Source organism: Gopherus evgoodei, chromosome 1 (assembly GCF_007399415.2).
Source record: "Gopherus evgoodei ecotype Sinaloan lineage chromosome 1, rGopEvg1_v1.p, whole genome shotgun sequence".
NCBI lineage: Eukaryota > Metazoa > Chordata > Testudines > Testudinidae > Gopherus > Gopherus evgoodei.
The window spans coordinates 40,315,700-40,335,740 of record NC_044322.1 but is presented as its reverse complement, the minus strand read 5'-3'; the positions used below and the strand labels follow the sequence as shown (position 1 = coordinate 40,335,740).

The 20,041-nt window shown below is 44.0% G+C and overlaps 1 protein-coding gene across 2 annotated transcripts in view; it reads left to right on the top strand.

The window, feature by feature from the left end:
• The window catches only part of ATP8A2 (ATPase phospholipid transporting 8A2), a 591,777-nt gene that overhangs the window by 27,330 nt on the left and 544,406 nt on the right, over positions 1 to 20,041 (top strand). The window contains exons 1-2 of one of the 2 annotated variants that reach the window (XM_030562284.1): positions 208 to 257; positions 602 to 746. In XM_030562284.1, the coding sequence (XP_030418144.1) occupies positions 215 to 257; positions 602 to 746 (188 nt within the window). In that variant the 5' untranslated portion in view covers positions 208 to 214. Of the gene's footprint in view, positions 1 to 207; positions 258 to 601; positions 747 to 20,041 lie in introns of those variants that run through there. The other variant, XM_030562288.1, reaches the window with a different exon arrangement.

Sequence of the window (20,041 nt, the reverse complement as noted above, 5' to 3'; positions counted from 1 at the left end):
AGCCATTGCTTTGGCTAAACACCAGGCAGGAAACTCCTAAAGGCAAGATCGCTTCAGTCTATCATATCCCTCCCCCCTTAATCCCCAGGCTGTTTGTTTTATAGAGGTTCCCGTTGCCAGGGACAATCCCAGCTCAGGTACTCTCACTCACGTCTATCCACGTACCCATTAAAAAGCCCCGCCCCCCAAATACCCCACCCCATAAGGCACCATCATGTGCAGAGGCTGTGGGGACTTGCAAAGGCTGCTGTGGGCAGGTGGGTGGGTTTAACCGGCTGTGATGGGCAGGGAGGCATGTCTCCTTTTGTCGCTGTTACTTTGTTTATGATTAGCGGCCTCGGCGAGAGCAGGGCAGGGTCTGTGCCTCCCTCGCTGTGCTGCGCACACACGGGGCTGGGGCACAGAGGAGTGCAACACCCGCGCTGCTGCAGCTCCGGGGCCAGGGGCTGGCGGCCGCCAGAGGCAGCGGCTGCAGCCCAGCAGGGGCAAGAGCTGGATTGGGGGGGGGATCCGTGCACAGTGCAGCATCTCCCTGCCGCTGCCCTGAGTCTCTCCCGCGCTGCTCGCTGACTCGGGCTCTCTCTGCTGTTGTTCCCTGCAGGACCCGTTTGTTCCCCCTCGGGCTATAAGAAGGCGGATGATGAGATGTCCGGAGCCACGTCCTCAGCGGATCTGGCGGAGGCAGCAGCCCGCACCATTTACCTGAACCAGCCCCAGCAGAGCAAGTTCCGCGACAACCGGGTCAGGTAAGAGCGCGCGGCCGCCGAGGGCAGGTGCCGCCTGCCAGTGCCTCCTCCCCCTGCCCTGGCACCTGCTGCTCCGCGCTAATCCCCAGGCGAGTGTAGCCCGCGAAAACCCTGTATGACTGCTGCCGCCGGCGCTTCTGGGGGGAGTGTTTGTTTTGCAGCCTGGGGCCGGGCCGATGCAGTGCCTCAGCCGGCTCTCTGACACCCATGTGTCCCAGTGCAGTCATGTCAATAGCTGGTGTGCGGGCTCGGGATGGCTGCAGCCCCAGAGGGGAGCTGCAAGCAGAGGGAGAGATGAGTGAAAGGCAGGTCACCCGCAGGTCATATACAATGGAATCGTTTTTGTGCCACAAAAATGAGAGAGCCAGTTGCAGGTGATAAACTCTTAGTCCCACAGTAGTGAGAGAGAATTACAAGATTCTTTGGAGCAAGATTGTGAGAGTTAATCACAGGTGATATTTATACCCAAGGTTCTTGTTCGCAGCTCCAATGATGAAAGGCAATAGCGGGTGAGATGTAGAGATAGTAGGTCTAAATCACATCTCACTTCTACTGTTGTAAAATAGAAGTAACTCTGGTGGAGTTACTCAGGGGCAAAACTGGTGCAAGAGAGATCAGAATTAGGCCCACTGTTTGGAAGAGGCCTCACAGAGTCTACATCTTTGCATTTTGTTACTGTTTTCAAAGACATACTAGATTTAAAAAAAAATGACATAATAGTAATAGGAGGTAATACAAGTTTAACCAGACTAGCCAGTTATATACATGTTTGTGTGGGACATAAGCCCAAATAATTAAAAGATTATGGCCAATGAGTTATTGTGCATCTTTGAAGGAGATCAGTAGGAATATGTTACAATAATTGCTTAAAATGCTTTCTGTATTTTAAAAATCTTCTGTGTAAAATATTAATACCTACCAGGCTATTGAGTTTGGCAACCTAAATACTATGTGTGAAATAGTGCATGTGGGAGTTATGGATCATGGGCTAGTTTCAGAGTGGTTACTTGCTTGGATAGTAGAAATGTTGCTGAATATCAGAGACAGGTGCTTAATAATTTAAGGAAGCTTCCTGTCTAGCGAATTTTCTGCTGTTTTAATCTTGACGTCTGGCTCATTGGTCAGAGATTAGTTTGTTATACAATAATTTATTAATGCCTTTGTGAAGAAAAGGGATTTTCAAAGCAGACCTAGAATGGCACTTTCTATTTGCTGTTCTAGTATGTCCGTTACCAATGGTAATTGTTTTGAGAATGTTGCTGTTCTGAACAGGGCAGCTCTGTGCTTATATTGGACTTATCCACAGTTTGGATATTGTACATTGTATCCTGAAATAAGCTTCTGTGAGTTGAACAGCTTGGTTACAATTTTCCCTTGCTTGAAATCTCTCCTTTTGGAATATTTCCAATGGATATTTTTTCCAATAAGCTCTCTGATGAACTTGTGTAGAATGTTGCAGATCTTTAGCTTTTCTGTAACTTTCTCCACTTCACTGTTTTCTTTCTTGCTAAATGCCTGTTTGTGGGCAGAGATAATTTTGTTTTTAGTTATCGAGAGCACTTGTGCTCCTTTCTGTCTGCCTTAGACCATTGCAGGGTGAAGGACAGAAAGTGAACATTGACCAAAATGTGCAGGTTTTTGAGAGGCAGATTCTGTTGTCCTAGGCTGTCTTAAATTGCATGCAAAAAGGAAATACCGTGGGGTGGGGAAGAGAGGAGAGAGGGCTGGTTAAAATAAACAATAAGAGATCAGTTCCTGTTACTATGCTCCTGGTAGTTGGGAAACTGTTGCAGTCACACACTCATAGTTGCTTTTTGAGAGCCATCCAGTACATGTTGAAAAGGTTATTTAGGCACAATGCTATCCAGGAAGATTTTTATTTAGCAGTTCTCCAGTCTCTTTCTTTATTTGCTTCAGGGAGTTCCTGGGCTATATGGCAGTGGTTTTCAAACTTTCAAACTTTTTTTCTGGCAACCCTGTTGAAGAAAATTGTTGATGCTCATGACCCCAACGGAGCTGGGGATGAGGGGCTTGGGGTGTGGGAGGGGCTCAGGGATGGGGTAGAGGGTTGGGATGGGGGGGTGAGGGCTGCAGGGTGGGGCTGGGAATGAGGGGTTTGGGGTGCAGGGAGGGGCTCTGGGTTTGGGGCGGGGCTCAGAGCTGGGGCAGGGGATTGGGGCACGGGCTTAACTCGGGCAGCTCCCGGTCAGCGGGGCTGCCAAGGCAGTGCACAGAGCCCTGTGGCCCCCCGCCTAGGAGCCAGATCTGCTGCTGGCTGCTTATGGGGTGCAGCGTGGTGTCAGAACAGGTAGGGACTAGTCTGCCTTAGCCGGACAGCACCACCGATGGGACTTTTGAAGGCCCGGTCACCAGTGCTGACCAGAGCCGCCATGATCTACTGCCTTACATTCCATGACCCAGTACGGGATCACGACCCACAGTTTGAAAACCACTGCTATCGGGGCACTACCCCACCAGGAATAAGTCAAAATACTAGCGTGGTGTTCACAGCTCATGCTCCCTTTCCATGAGGTATCTGCCACACACTGACTGACTGGAATTCTGCTGTGATAACTTGAGCCACCTGGGATTCAGGTTATATCCTTCTTTATTACAGACCTGGCTGAGGCATGTTATAGTTTCTTTCCCTTATTTAGGAGGATGCCTACAGCCACTGTTCATTACCTCCTCTACAAACGCACCAAGTGCAGTCACATTCCTTGTTGTCTTCTGGGTTTGATGCCTCCTCCTCCAGTTGAAAAAGGACTTTGGGGGAAGTGTAAGGAGAAATTGTGCCTCAGATTGTGGCCGTCTCTTGCACAGAAGCACCAGAGCAGAGCTGGCAAAATACACAGGCAGATGAGCCCGCTGCAGCATCCTAAGGGGTGGTGCACAGTCCCATTTCACTTGGTCACCTAGGAGCTCCCTTTGCGGAAGTGTCACTCTGTATCACACCACAGCCCAGTTGGGCTGCGTAGAGCAGTGGTTTTCAACTTGTGATCTGTGCACCCCAGGCGGGGGTCTGCAGACCATGTCTAAGATTTCCAAAGAAGTCTGCACTTCCATTTGAAATTTTGTAGGGGTCTGCAAATGAAAAAAGGTTGAAAACCACTGTTTTAGAGCAGAGGTTCTCAATCTTTTTTTTTCTGAGGCCTCCCCAGCATGCTATAAAAACTCCATGGCCCATCTGTGCCACAACTGTTATTTTGCATACAAAAGCCAAGGCCAGTGCTAGGGAGTAGGAAGCAGGGCAGTTGCCCAGGGTCTCACGCCACAGGGGGCACTGCAAAGCTAAGTTGCCAAGGCTTCGGCTTCAGCCCCGGGTGGAGGTGTTCATGTCCTTGGGCTGCAGTTCCTTGCGGCAGGACTTCGGCTTTTTGCCGTGGGCCCTAGTGAGTCGAACACCGGCCAGGCTTGGCTGACCTCCTGAAACCTGCGCGCCTCCTCCCACATGGCCCCAAGATCCCTGGCTGAGAACTGTTGCCCTAGACGATGGCCAGTCTATGGGCAAGCCTCAGTGAGAGTTTGAGTAAGGATGGAGTGAAATCTCAGGAAAGGCATGCTCTTTTGTTCCTACAAAAATAAAATCAAAACCACTTCGACTGTTTTAATGATTTATATGAGTATTTTACCAGGACAAACCCCTAGAGATGAAACATCTTTGTTCCAAATGTGTCCTGGGAGCAGCAAAAGGAAGAAGCAGTTCCATAAATCCACTGTCTCTGAAGTGAGAACGAATAAATATAATAATCAGTTATGCTGAGTTCCCAGTTCTTTAGATAATGCAATTTTTAATGGTTTGTAATTAGTAGTACTTCTTGCAGAGATTAGGTAACAATGCCATGATGCAGCCAGATCACTAAATAACAGATGATCAAAGCCATATTTTTGTATCTGATTGCAAGTTTTAGTACTAAATTCTGATTACAACAGCTATTGTAACTGGTGTGGTCTTTGTTTAAATTGATACTTACAAACTGTAGGCCTGATCCTGCAGCCTGGACACAGTCCCATGATTTTGCCTGTGTCAGGTTCAGCCTCTGCAAGTAGGTGTATAAAAAAGGCATAATCAGTAAGGGCAGAATTCTGCTCTCTTCTGCATATGGTGGATCTTGATTCTAGTATTTTGCTCCTTCTGCCTGTAAAAATCTCCCATCAACAACCCTGAGAGCAGAATTTTGGGCTTACAATCTTGGAACATGAATCTTGTGGGAGTTCTTTGGTATCCTGCAGATGAGATTTTTTTTATATACTGAGATTAATGGTCATCTTCTGAACAGACAGGAGGTAAATCACCCCAGGAAAGAAGATAATAGACCAGGAGCCTTCAGTTTTACCTTAAAAATGTGCTTTACAAACAATGGCTTAAGCCTCAAGGGGCCCTGTGAGACAGGAAAATATTATTCACATTTTGCAGGTGTGCACACTAGGTCCAGAGAGGAGAAGTAACTTTCACACAGGAAGGCTCTGGCACAGACAGAGCTAGAGATCTTGTTATTGCAAGTTCTGTGCCTCAGCCATAAGGCCATCCATATGTCTTAGAGCAGTGATTTTCAAACTTTTTTTCTGGGGACCTAGTTGAAAAAAATTGTTGATGCCTATGATGCAACGGAGCTAGGGATGAGGGGTATGGGGTGTGGGAGGGGCTCAGGCCTGGGGCAGAGGGTTGGGGTGTGTGGGTGAGGGCTACGGGGTGGGGCTGGGAATGAGGAGTTCAGGGTGTGGGAGTGAGCTCTGGAGTGAGGCAGAGGGTTGGGGTGCAGCAGGGAGTCAGGGCTCTGGGATGCGGGTGCAGGCTCTGGGGTGGGACTGGCGATGAGGTGTTTGAGGTGCAGGGAAGTTTGAGGGGGGTCAGGGCTGGGGCATGGAATTGGGGTGTGGGCTTACCTCAGGCCACTCCCGGTTAGCAGTGCAGCGGGGGTGCTAAGGCAGGCTTCTTGCCTATCCTGGCGCCGCGGACTGCGCTGTGCCTGAAGCAGCCAGCAGCAGGTCTGGCTCTCGCCTGCAGGGAATGCCCCTCCCAGCTCCCATTGGCCAGGAAGCCGGTGCTTGGGGCCGGGGCAGTGTGCAGAACCCCATGGCCCCCCTGCCTAGAAACCCGACCCACTGGTGGCCACTTCTGGGGCGCAGCACGGTGTCGGAGCAAGTAGGCACTAGCCTGCCTTAGCCGAGCAGCACCGCCAATGGGACTTTTAACGTCCTGGTCGGCAGTGCTGTCCAGAGCAACCCAGTGCCTTACATGCCACAACCCAGTACTGGGTCATGACCCAAACTTTGAAAAACGCTATCTTAGAGAGGTTTTCAAGCTGTGGTATACAGAGCTCTTGCTGGTGATGGACAGAGAGCAGATTGATCACACGGTGCTAACTCTTTATTTCTAGTAAAAGAAATAAAACATATATTAAATACTTATAGTATATTTTTGCCATATAAACAAGAGCTGTAATTGTCACAGGCATGTTATGCACTTGCAAATGGGAGAAGGTGGTCTATGTGATTGTGAATGGGGGGAAGATGGTCATGAAGACAATCTGTGTATTAAAATATGGTCCATACTCTCAGACTGTTTGAAAATCTTGAGTCTGTAGCTTTATGTTACTTCTACCAATGCTGATCTAGCAGAGAGCTCTGGATTTGTGGTTGAAAATGTGATTAAAAAGTCAATATGTGCAGTACTCCATGTACTGTTGATCAACACACCTCTTAAAGTGAAATGCTGCATCAATAAACAGCTCTGTGCTTGTATGTGTGACTTCGTTGTTAAGCTTCCAATAAATGAATAATATTCTTAGTTACTGTTAGAAACAATAGCTAGTTGTATTGTTTTTGTACTGCTGAGAACAGAATAAAGCCAAGCAAGTATATGAAAACAGAGCATTTATTGGGGTTCAGAACAACATTACATTTTGAAATATTACAGTGTTGCTTTTTTTGTCACAGATTCTGAAAGGCACTTGTGATAAAAAAATTAATATGCTACAAAAAACTATGTGGAGGTCTTTAATCTATTTCAGATTGGTTTGCAGATATTGACATTCCTCAAAGAAGAAATATTCTTCAAGGTTTTTTCCTTATATATTATTACTGTTAAACACTTGCTGTGTTTCACTTTAGAGGTGGAAGCATTTCAGTGGTGGGTGAAATGATCACTCTTATTATGGGTGAATTTCATCCATGGTGAAAGAGAGCCTGCAGAAAGCTATATGACATCACTCTAGCTCAGGAGTCGGCAACCTTTCAGAAGTGGTGTGCTGAGTCTTCATTTATTCACTCTAATTTAAGGTTTCACTTGCCGGTAATACATTTTAATGTTTTTAGAAGGTCTCTTTCTATACATCTGTAATACTATATGTAGTTAGCTACCTTGCATTAATTAGTCCTAATGTGGCTCCTTTACCTTTATGGTAATAAGGGTCTGACACACAAGAGTGTTGGCAAGAAACTGACAGTTTACTTCTGGAACACAGGTAGATGAGTGGGGTATATCCATTGACTTCAGTTACTGCTACCCTTCCTTTGTTAGCAGTTAGTGTTTTCCAGTTAACAACCACAACCAATTATTATATTTGATTTTCTTATTAAAAGTTTCCAGCTGATTGTTGGAAGCGAGAAGATGTTTGGGTTACTGTGGCAATGATGTTTTTCAGGGAAACATTGCTAACATGGGGCTTTGTTACAAACAATACCATGTTTCTGTTCAGTTTGTGCAGCTCTTCCTGGTCGTTCTGGTTCATAAACCGTCTTAGCTGTCAAAAAATTCATAATTGAAAATACTAATCAACTACACATCTGTTTTTTGTAGAGGGTTTGTGTAAATAAAGAGAACAAACAGCAAGGCCTCTCGTGTTGTTTGGATGGCAGGATGTTTAACCAAATATCCAAAATGAGCAAAGTTAGGAGTGAAAAATACTGTCATTTCTTTCTCAAAACCTGATACCCATGATGCCTAGCTGTATACTAGTTTTGAGCACATATTCAGTAAAACCCGTTTTATTTTGTAACTCTCTTCTTGGACACTACCAGAGGAAGCTTTGAAATTATTTTCCTGAGCTAGACTTTTTATTTCTATAATAATGTTACAGGCTCTTAATTCTATAATCTATTCCTAAATATGGGCAAAACCCTGCAATCCACATTTAGGCAAAACTCCCAGTGAAGTCAATAGGAGTTTTTCCTGAAGTAAAGACTGCAGGATTAAGCCCTGCAGAGGGAGCCATTATTTGTTAAAGGGATTAATTTTCCTGTTAATACGTGGATTATTTATAGGATTAGCATGTGTTTTCAGGTTTCAGAGTGGTAGCCGTGTTAATCTGTATCAGCAAAAAGAACGAGAAGTACTTTGGCACCTTAGAGACTAACAAATTTATTTGGGCATAAGCTTTTGTGGGCTAAAACCTACTTCACTGGAAGCATGCAGTGGAAAATACAGTAGGAAGATATATATATATATACACAGAGAACATAGGTGTTGCCATACCAACTATAATGAGACTAATCAATTAAGGTGGGCTATTATCAGCAGGAGGAAAAAAAACTTTTATAGTGATGATCAGAATGGCCCATTTCCAACAGTTGACAAGAAGGTGTGAGTAACAGTAGGGGAAAAATTAGCATGGGGAAATAGTTTTTACTTTAGGTAATGACTCATCCACTCCCAGTCTTTATTCAAGCCTAATTTAGTGGTGTCTAGTTGGCAAATTAATTCCAATTCTACAATTTCTTGTTGGAGTCTGTTTTTGAAGTTTTTTTGAAGTTTTCAGTGGATGATAGCCCATATAAGCACATTTTTGCATATGACACTTTCATACCATTATCTTAGCAATTGGCAGATAACATTTAATAGTAAGAAAAATGTATTAAGCTATTACAATAAAAAGATGCAAGAACACTGAATTAATTCCTGGTGTAACTCCACTTACATATGGACATAGGCCAGGCATGAATTTGTTTTATAAACTTTATTGTGTCCTATTTGTGAAATTAAGCTTGTTATCTATTTATTTGACAAATAATATACTTCAATAAAAATTAAAAGGTAATCAGTAAATGAGGTAGTAATTGCCTTTCATTTTCACTGTCTAACGGGATTTCGTGAAGCTTGTATTAATATTTAATAGGTGCATTACCCTTGTAATATAAAGGAAATAGTTCATTTGATCTTATTAGTATTAATTTATCACATTCTACATTAAATTTCTCTTTATGAAATGGTATGCTTAAGTGGGATAAACATTAACTCTTGTGTCATGATATAAGAATTATGCATTCCATTTTTTCTGTTCTTAAACTGACATAGAAAGGGAGCTTTCAGTGCTGTGAAAATGGCATGCTCCGCTTATGGGGTAGTAGAGGGATTAGCCTTGGGATATTCTGCAGTGGTGCCTTCTAATTTATTAGCATTAGGTGGACTTCCCAGGAAGCTCAATTCATCCCTGTCAGCATGAGAACTACTGTTAAAAGCAAAGCATGTGGAGTGGGAAGGGAAATATGTTACAGTTCAATAATGAAATCAATGGAGTTTTCAGTACCCTAGACTTATTCCAGGCTATTTGAGAGCAGGGGTGCTGGAATTAGGGATGCTAGGGGTGCAGCAGCACCCTGTGGCTGGAAGTGCTTTACATCATATACAGGATTTACAGTTTTGTTCAAGACTTTCAGCACTTCCACTATAAAAAATTGTTCCAATGCCACTGTATGAGAGTGGAATTCGGCTAATATGTTTGATCTGAGAATAGGTTGTTATGTTTGTATAGGATTTTTTATCTTCTTTCACCGTGGTTTTTATTTTCATCTTGAAGCATCTTTGGTAGTTTCATATTTTGGGCTTTGAGTTGGATTCTACCTTTATTTCGGGCAGGGATTCCCAAACTAGGGGTCGGGACCCCTCAGGGAGTCGTAAGGTTATTACATGAGGGGTTGTGAACTGTGAGCCTCCACCCCAGACCCTGCTTTGCCTCCAGCATTTATAATGGTGTTAACTATATTAAAAAGTGTTTTTAATGTATCGGGGGGGGGTCACACTCAGAGGCTTGCTGTGTGAAAGGGGTCACCAGTACAGAAGTCTGAGAACCCCTGATTTAGGGTATGAACACACCTGTAAAAGCACATCCCTGCGTTGAGTGAGGTAGGGGGCTGAATCTTCTCAGTGGAAGTATCAAGAAGTCCTGGACCTGTTACCCCATCATGGAGTGCTGCTGCACTCTGCTATTCAGAGCCAGAGGCTGCGAGCAGCCATACATAAGTTAGAGCAGGCTAAAATGGGGTCCAGCTAACACGAGGATAGGGGAAGCAAAGAGGCAGCTTAAGCAGACAGAACTGGGGTCTGGATAACATGAAGATAGGGGCCCCCCTATTCCTGCAGCTGGAAAAGAGAATCAACCTCACTGACTTTGGTGATTTACAGTAAGAGTCTGGACTCCTGGATTCTCTTCTGAATTCCATTCCTAATTACCTGTATGACCGTAACTTCTGTGCCTCATCTTAACTCATAGGAAATGGGTATCACAGCGGCCTGGTGGGGCTTAATTTATTAATGGACTAAATTCAGCCTGGGGCTGTGACTGTTTCTGTTCAGGATGGCAGGCCCCCTTGGTGGTAAGCCCATCTTGAAGGGAGTTGCAGTGGGGCATGGCACCTAAAATACTTGCTCTGCTGGGGAGCATGGAGCTGGCAAGTGTGGCTTCAAAAGAGGGGCACTACTCAGGGGAGAGATGTGTCAAGTGGTGCTCTATGGAGGAGCTTTGAACTGAGGAGGAGTTTATGTTCTTTCCCTTTGCACCACCAAGTCAGCTTTAAACTTTGTACATGGATTGCTCCAAGGCACGGTGACCCCTACTGCATATTGCACCATGCTGCACCTGAGGGTGTAAATGAAGTTCAACTTTTTAAAGTACTTTGAGATCCTTAGATAAAAAGATGGCTTAGGAAAGCAAAAGATAGTTACTGTATTCACAAATAACTATGTTTTATGCATCATAAAGGATGGGAAATGAAAAACTGATATGTCAGAAATACCCACAAGTTAATGCTAGGTCTACCAAAGTTAACATTGCCACATTATATTTCCTATATTTGTTATGGCATGCACATTTATAATACATTAAACGTTAAATTGAACATGGGAAGGAAGAACAGAAAATACAAATAGATGCAACGTAGTTAAATTAGAGTTTCAGGAGCAATATTAGCTTTTGGAGTTTCCTGTCTTTTGAGTGTGAGATTTTTTTTCAGTCATTATTGTTGCATTGATATAACTTTGTATTTTCCTCTTTGCATTTAATTTTGGGGGGGGAGGGGGCTATGGGGAAGGAAGAGCTGTGGGATTAGAGGGTGTTAAGAAAAATGAAAAAATAAATCTGGAGCTTTTCAGCTTGGGAAATTTTCAAACTCTTCCTGCATTGCCTTGGTCTGGACCAGAACTTCAGTCTTGCACAGTTTAGGAGCTCTGCGGGAACAGAGTTTAACAACTACATTCTTAACCGTGGTATCCTTAACTTGTGTATGCGTACAGCATTAGAAACTGCTCTAGTTAAAAAGTTCAGTAAGAAACCTTGTTTTAATGGTCATATTTGAATTCACAATTTAAAAACACTTTAAACCATAAAAATACATAACTGATTTTCTTCTGGCCTAGCCTATTTTTCTCTTTACCTCTTAGATCTACAAAATGACAAGCTTGAAGTTTGCACCTATAACCATTTTGAGTTGTTACAGCATTAAATTATTTTCAAAGCATATGGAAAAGTGTATTTTTTTGCATATTTGAATAATTCAGAAGTAGCAGAACTGATTTTACTTATTTAAAAATAACCATTGGGAGTAGTGGAATAGTTCACTCCAAAAGGGATTTATCTGAGAAAGTGAGAATCCGCTGAAAAATGGGGTTCAACATTAATGACATTAAGTGCTACTTACATCTACCATAATTATGTAACATTGAAGTACAGTACCTTAATGATTGATATGAAAATACTATGCTATGTGATACAAGCAGAGCCTTCTCTTTGTTGTAAGTTTCCAAAATGTTTATTGCCCTGGATGATTTGAATTTGTTTATGTAACCGATCTCTATGTGAAACAAAAAGAAGTGTCAAGAAAAAAGCCCAAAATGTCATCTTTGCCACTTATACAAGAAGAGTTACGTGAGCTAGCTAACGACAAATGCTGTTTACATGTGAATAAATATGAAACACCAACTGCCAAAAATTTTTTTTGTACAAAATAATGTGTAGATCTGAAGATATGTAATCCTGGGATGTGGAGCATTCCTAGTATTCATTAGTGAGGCATTGTCATAAAGGGGGCACCTTCAGATCCTTCTCCGAGTGCTTTAATGTCTCTTGCTGCCTTATGCTTGTAAGATGTAGTTAAGTGTCATTTGAGAGACGCCTGCTGTGTCTCCCCACTGTAACAGTATTTATCTGACAGTAGCATAAGTTGGTGTTGGCTCTGCTCTCTGAGAACCTAATCTTTAGCCATTGAAGTAAAATGGGAGTTTTGGTTTTGAAATAAATGGCATGGGTTTGTGTGCTGCAGCCCCGATTCTACAGACATTTTAAACATGTAAGTACTCTCACTGCAGTCAGTAACATTAAATAAATGTATAGGTGTTGCAAGATCAGTCCTAGATAATTAGGATCTGGCCAGGATTGCATTATGGAAAAAAGGCTAATGTCCCTGATAAGCCTGATTTTTTTTCCAAGTCCCAATTTCACCCCCAACTACCACGAAAAGAAGCCAGTCTTTGAATTTGCACAGAGTTCGGTGTTTCATCAAGTGGCAGGATCCAGTATTATGTTCTTTACTCCCCCATTGGACTCTCTTCTGCCTTTGTTGCTTGTGACAATGACCTGGGCCACCCTTGCACAAGAGTGTTTTTGTTTGTACAGAGAAATGTTTAAAATTGACCTGCTAATTGAATCCAAGCAAGAACTGGGGAGTGGGGTGAGACATGTGAAGGGGATGTCCAGGTGGACATGGGGGGTAAGGAGGACTGGGACAAGGAGAGTTGGTAGCTTGGAGCCTGGGAATGCAGGAATCTGGGGAGTAACAGGTACAGGAAGTGAGAGAGTGGCAGAATAGGAAGGGGATGTAGTGGGGAAGGTCTGGAGGATGTGTGTGTACATCCTGGGCTGGGGGACAGGAGAACAGAGTGAGGCATGGAAAAGCAGAGGCTTTTATCTATGTTAAACTTAATTAAATCAATTAGTTTTCAATATGGATAAAAGCTTCCTTTCCATTCTTCTCCACTACCCCAATATTCCACCTGGGCATAACTCCCCTCCACCACACACACCTCCTGTGGACTTGCTGAAGTCTGGAGGCAGAGAAACCTGCGTTGATGAGCCTCATAAGAATTGTCAGAGCAGAGCTCCCCTCGTAGGAAACTTTAAATACCAAGCCTATTTAAAATTATTCTACACTTTTTGTAAAACCCAAATGTTATGAAGGGAACAGTTAAGAGTTCCAGACTTTTCCCACTGCCTTTTAGTCCTTCATCCTTCTTTCACTCCACCTGATTTATGCTACTCACCTACTCTTAAATTTCCCATTGAAATCTGAAAAATGAACACACAATAAATTACTGATTTATAAAATCCCATTTCTTATTCAAGGTTCTAGTTCCCAAATACTAGAATACTATCATCTACACAATGTAACTACCAAAATACTGATTGCTAAATAACATTCAGAGTTAAATACCTAAACCTGTGAGGTTTGTGTATGCTGACACTTAATTATGACAGAATAGTCAACACACTTCATGATCTGTATCATGCTATGAGAATGTAGGGAAAACTGACATAACTTAGTGTGCTCTGGGACTATATTATTTTTGAAATCTTTACTACACATATAATAAACAATATATTATAAGCTATGTATAAAATCAGTAGTATACGTTCAACAGCACATTTCCATTGAAGGACCAATGAAAGGAGACAAATGGTGGAAGTTGGGTGGGGTAGTAGTAAGTGATGAAAATTAGCATATTGTGGCAGGGAACTAGCTGGATCCTTTATCTGTTCACTTCAAGACTTGCTTATGTTTGTTTTGTTTTTTAAAGGCGTAAATTTTTTGTTGAAGAGTAGTGTTGTTTTTAGATGGATTCCATTGAAACATACCTTTAACCTTAGCTCTCTATAATTTTTTTGTTGGTAACTAATTATATTTAGTTATAATTCCATTAAAATGGACAGCACCATGCTCTGGGCTTTTCTGGACTGTTTCTTCAGAATATTTGGGAGGGCACTCTGTAAAATGATCTTGTTGTATCACTGAGTTACTTTCAAAATCGTGTGTTTAGCTCATTGTACAGTTGAGTATCAGAGGGGTAGCCGTGTTAGTCTGGATCTGTAAAAACAGCAAAGAATCCTGTGGCACCTTATAGACTAACAGACATTTTGGAGCATGAACTTTTGTGGGTGAATACCCACTTGGTCTGACGAAGTGGGTTTCATCCATGAAAGCTCACGCTCCATAACGTCTGTTAGTCTATAGGATTCTTTGCTGATTGTACAATTGAGGTATCTTTGTTCCTGTGCATCCTTAGGACAAGGAGCCTAACTACATACTCCCTACAGAAGAAAACCCCTATTGATTTCCATGGGAACATTTCTTGCATGAGGAGTATGGGATTAGGCTAGGGGTGGGCAAACTTTTTGATCCAAGGCCCAAATCTGGGTATGGAAATTGTATGGCAGGTCATGAATGCTCACAAAATTGGGGGCTGCGGTGCAGGACAGCACCGGCTCGGGGTGCAGGCTCTGGGATGGGGCTGGGGATGAGGGGCTGGGGGTGCAGGAGGGTGCTCCGGGCTGGGACCAAGAGGTTTGGAGGGCAGGAGGGGGTCAGGGCTGGGGCAGGGGTTTGGAGCACGGGAGGCGGTCAGGGGTGCAGGCTCTGGGTGGTGCTTACTTCAAGCAGCTCCTGGAAGCAGAGGTATGTCCCCTTTCCAGCTCCTAGGTGGAGGCGCAGCCAGGCAGCTCTGCACGCAGGGCTGGCACTTGCATTTAGGCGGCTTAGGCAATCGCCTAGGGCGCCAGCATTATTAGGGGGCGGCATTTTGCTGGAGGGGGTGGCAGGCGGCTCCGGTGTTGCTGCTGCAGTGGTGCCTGTGGAGGGTCCACTGGTCTGCGGCTCTGGTGGAGCTGCCGCAGTCGTGCCTGCGAATGGTCGGCTGCTCGCGCGGCTGTGGTGGACCTCCCACAGGCACGACTGCGACAGCTCCACCAGAGCTGCAGAAGCAGCCAACCATCCGCAGGCAGGACTGCGGAGCCGGGGGACCAGCGCGCGGGGCGGCAAAATGACTGTGCGCGTAGGGCGCTCAAGCCCCTAGTGCTGGTCCTGTCTGCAAGCTGCCCCATCCGCAGGCACCACCCCTGCAGTCCCCATTGGCTGTGGCTCCCAGCCAATAGGAGCTGCAGGGGTGGTGCTTGGGGCAGTGGCAGCCTGTGGAGCGGAGCCCCCTGGTTTCCCCTACATGTTGGAGCCTGAGGGGGGACATGCTGCTACTTCCAGGAGCTGTGCAGAGCCACAACACGCATGGACAAGGGCAAGCCCCTGACCCCACTCCCTCTCCCCGGCTGGAGTGCCAGAGGAGGGCAAACCCCAGAACACTCTGCTCCCCCGGTGGGAACTCAAGGGCTGGATTAAAATGTCTGAAGGGCCAGATGCTGCCCCCGGGCCATAGTTTGCCCACTCCTGGCTTAGGCTCATAGGGCCAAGCCCTGAAAATCACAACACAGAGTCATCATAGTACAACATATTGCAAAAGGCAATTCTCCCTATGATCAAATCATTCCTACCAGGCTCTCCACTGTCTCTTCTTCTAACACCTTGTCAGTTATAAGTTCATTCCCTGATATAAATAACTCCACTGAGTTCAGTAGGTTAACACTGGGAATGAAACTTGAGATGGTTGGGCCACGAAGAGAAATGCAGGAGCGGTGTCCAGAGCAGAGATAGAGATTCCCAAATGAGGGGTCAACTGGTGGAAGGAAAGGAGGTAGTAGAGGTTCTTGTTCAGAGGCAGTGCTGCTTAGGGGAAATGATTGTGAAGAATGTGCTGGTTCTAAGCAGCTGATATAAATGGGGAAGCTGAATTAAAGTGTAACCCACACACCTCCTGGGTGTGCTGCTCTGTCCCATCTAGTGACACTGAGACCACTTAGGGAGAGAGCAACTAATGGCCATGTGGTTTTTAGCTCATGCAATAGAGGCTCATGCATTTAGCTAAGACCGTAGAGCAAATTCATAAATCTCTTTCTAAGTGGTCTCGGTGCCACTAGATGGGACAGAACACCACATCCAGGAGGTGTGTGGGTTACAAAAACATCCCAGGACCCCAGGTAATGCCAGAGCTACCAAGCCACAATTTTCTCAATATTTCTAGGAAGAGGAAGGTTCCCTGAATCTTGCTGATACTTTCTCCACAACATTTTGAAAATCTGACTTTTGCTGTCTGTTTCAACTGTAAAATAGCTTGTCTGGCATGCACACAAAAAAAAGCCCTCATCGCTCATCTTGGTTACTGTAGCCTCCTAATCCAGTCCACATTCCTCTCCTTTCCCTACCCCTAGTCTCTCCATATTGTGGTCCCCAAATTTGTCCTCATCCCCAAAATACCAACTAGCAACTGACTGATTTGATGTGAGTGCAGACATTTCAAGCAAAGATTGGTTTCTTGAGTGCTTCTTACTTCAATGCTTTCTTCATTGCTACCTTGGCCAATCTCTATATCAAATGCAAAATAACATGACAGATATAAAGAAAATGCAAAATAAGCATTGCCCCAAATAATGATTTGGGCAATGCATGTAGATGGTCTTAAAATGAAACCTTTCATGCTTAGGTTTGTGTTCCATTTAAGGATAAAACAGTAATACCTAGTACTCTTCTAACTATAAATTCTATTTGATTGATTTCCCCCCCACCCAAGTTGCTTTGCATGCTCTTTAAAGCTCTTCCTATATATACAGTGGAGGCATCATTTAGTAAAGTACATTTCAAATATGGAGCCAGCATTTTAGATTCATTACTTTTGCTACTTTATCATTCCTTGCTACCATCAGTAAAATACGAACTTGTTTTTCTAATGATTCTGCAACCTCTGCTTTTCTCCTCCCTTAAAAAATAGTTTGAATGCTAAAGCAGCGAATAGGAGTAGTGAGCTCAAGGGATTGGTAATAGGAAAGGCTGAGGCTTTGCCATGGAGTTTTCCTCCGTAGTTACAAGGGGTGAAATGGGAAGGGATGAGGGGCTGCTATTTCCAGCATGGCCTCATTGTTCTCTTTGGCACAGGGATATATGAGAGCCTGATATGACTTGCCTTGTTTGCAAATCAGGGAGGCAGTGCAGGTCAGTCGATAGAGTACTTGATGGAGACTCAGCAGACCTGCATTCTATTCCCAACTCTGCCATGGAACTGTTGTATTATATTGGGCAAGTCACTTCACCTCTCTGTGCCTCCTTCCCCTCCCATCCTATGCCTATATTGCCTGTTTAGACTGTAAGCTGTTTGGAGGAGGAGCTCTTTCTTACTGTGCGTTTGTACAGTATCTAGCTCAGCCAGCTGTCTCTCCAGTTCTACCCAGGCGTATTGGTTGAGTAGAGTGGGGAAGTCTGTTCTACAAAGTCTTCAGTGAATAAAGAACTTGTACCAAGTTCTTCTTTCAGAACAGAACCCCTAACAAGAGAGGAAGCCAAGTATTAAGCATGTTGCCAGTGCTCTTGGTTGTGTACCATGGTGCAGGAGCTGCTGTTCTGACACTGGACTTTAGAAACAAAGGGGTCTGGACCTGGAGGCTACAAACTGGATCTTCTAATTTTACACTGGAGGGAGGCCAACATAAATCAAATCCAGATCTTTTGAACGACAGTGCTGACCACTGCCACTGCTGCAGCACAGTACTGATTTAACTTACAGGTACAAAGTATTATATTTAAAATATACAAATAGTATGTTCAGATACAAGAATGGATCCTGAAATATTGAATAGACAGCAGTGGGGTGAATGTGACAAGAGGTCAATATGTCATTGATGATCAGCACTGGGTAGGTATGAACACAAGTGTCCCACTATAGCTCCTATTTAATTTTCTCTCACTGAAGCCTGTAGGAGACAAATTTAAAGAACATTCAGGTCCAGAGTTTCCAAATAGCCCATATTTTAAATAAAAATCTTCCAACCAGTGAGGAAGAAAAATGGATCCCAGATGTCCCTGCCATTGTAAATATGATTGTTTAGTTTTTTTAAAAACAACCCCCCTTCACCTCCAGATCTGCCTGTCTGAAATGTGAGGAGCAATCTCCGTGCACTTGCTTTGTTGTTGAGACCTTTCCTGGCCATTTCCAGGATAATTCAATGCCGCCAAGTTTTGCAGTATCGTAGCACAGTATGTTTATTTTGTGGGGAGGGAACAGGTAGTGGGAAATACAGGAATAGAAATTTGTTTAATTATACAAAAAATATACTGAGGTTGGAAAATGAAGAATCATTCTTTCATGGAAAAAAACAAGTTACAATGTTTGCTAGTATCTATATGAATATTATCAAAATGATGACTCATCATTAGTGCTTAGGAGTAGCATGGTAATGAGTGGAACTAAATGAATGAAAGTAATTTGTTGAAATTATATAGGAGTCGCTTTTAGAAAATCTTAGTACATTGTTGTGGAGACAATGGGCCATACTCTGTTTTCAGCTGCACTGAAGTATATCCAAAGTAATTCCAGTGGAATAGCTCAGAACATAATTGGTCCTAAATTATGTAGCAGGTGTTAAGGAGGCAGATCTCTTCCAGTGGAATATTTGAACACTTACCTGTTTAAATGCTGTTGACCACTGATTCACACAATAATTTATCTTGTAACAGGCACTGATTTAGTGCTAGTATTTTTTTTAAATGGTCTCTGATTTTTCCCTGTTGAACTGGAACTCTTAAATTCCACTCTGACTTACATGTCAGGGCACTTCATTGAAGCTAATGGAATTGCACAGGTTGAAGTCAGGGCAGAACTTAGCCCTTGCAAATGTGAATCTGTGTTATTTAAACAGCTTGTCTATGGCAAAACCTCAAGCACAAAATTCCTGTCTACTTTCTTGTGCTTTATTGACATAATTTCAACAGATTTTCCCAGCAGCTACTTAAAAAGCTTGAGATTCAGAAAACATGATGGGTGGGGAAAAAAAGGGAATTTTTATGTTCTCTCAAAACATCATGGGCCCATGGTAAATCTGAACTAATGCCATTGATGAAATTATCCCAAAATATGGCTCTCTGGCCCTGATAGAGTAGTATCTAGGGAATTGGGTCACATGGATACTCATCATTCCTCATTTTCATTGTATGAGGGTTTACTGGTCAAAAAGTACTATTAAATTATGTAATGGTTGCCCCTTAGTGGCACCAAATTGGTGACATTGAGATTCTGCCAGTCTTACTCACCCAAGTAGTCCCATTGAAGTCAAGGATTTGCCACTTACAAAGGGAAGACATAACTCTGCACTGATTTTTTTCTAAACTTTTCCCCGATACCAAAAATTAATAATATTGGATGAGAAAATCCTATATAGCATGGGTAAGAGTGGCAGAACTGAGTCCTAAATGCCATAAACTTGGATTTAAAGGCATTAAATCCTTAATGCCAAGCCCAAATAGCTTCTCGGGGGAAAGAGGAAGAATATTCCCTCGTCCTCCTCCTCTATTTTGGAGAGACCTACCTATATTACAGCTTCTGTCCTGAGGGTTGCCGTTCAGGGAGTTACCACTGAGCTGGGTCCCACTCTGTACAGGCAGTATGCAACCCCTTAAATGAGAACCCTCCCCTCTGAAATCCAACATACTTCCTTATTCCTCATAACACCATGGTTCCCTCTTCCAGAGAGCCCTCCATGACTGCAGGGGTAGGAGGTTGAATTTGCCCATTTGTGCATAGAACCATTCTGCTGTCGGCTTGGATACACATCATATGGTACTGGGGGAAATGAGATGCTTAACCAATAGGATTTGGAATGTGGAAAGTTCATTCGTGAGAAGCTTTATGGCATGATCTCTGTGTGAGCAGGGCTGGTGCAAGGATATTTCGTGCCCTAGGCGAAACTTCCACCTTGCGCCCCCGCCCCTCCAGCCTGGGGAGCCAGCGCCATCCCTAGCTATTTTGGTGCCCTATGCAGCCCCCAGGCCTCCACGGAGGAATGGGGGGGCAGGCATTCCTGGGGGGGCTGTGTGGGGCCCTGCCCCAGGCCTCCACGGAAGGGGGGGCTGGTCTCAGACCTCCGAAGGGGACGTGG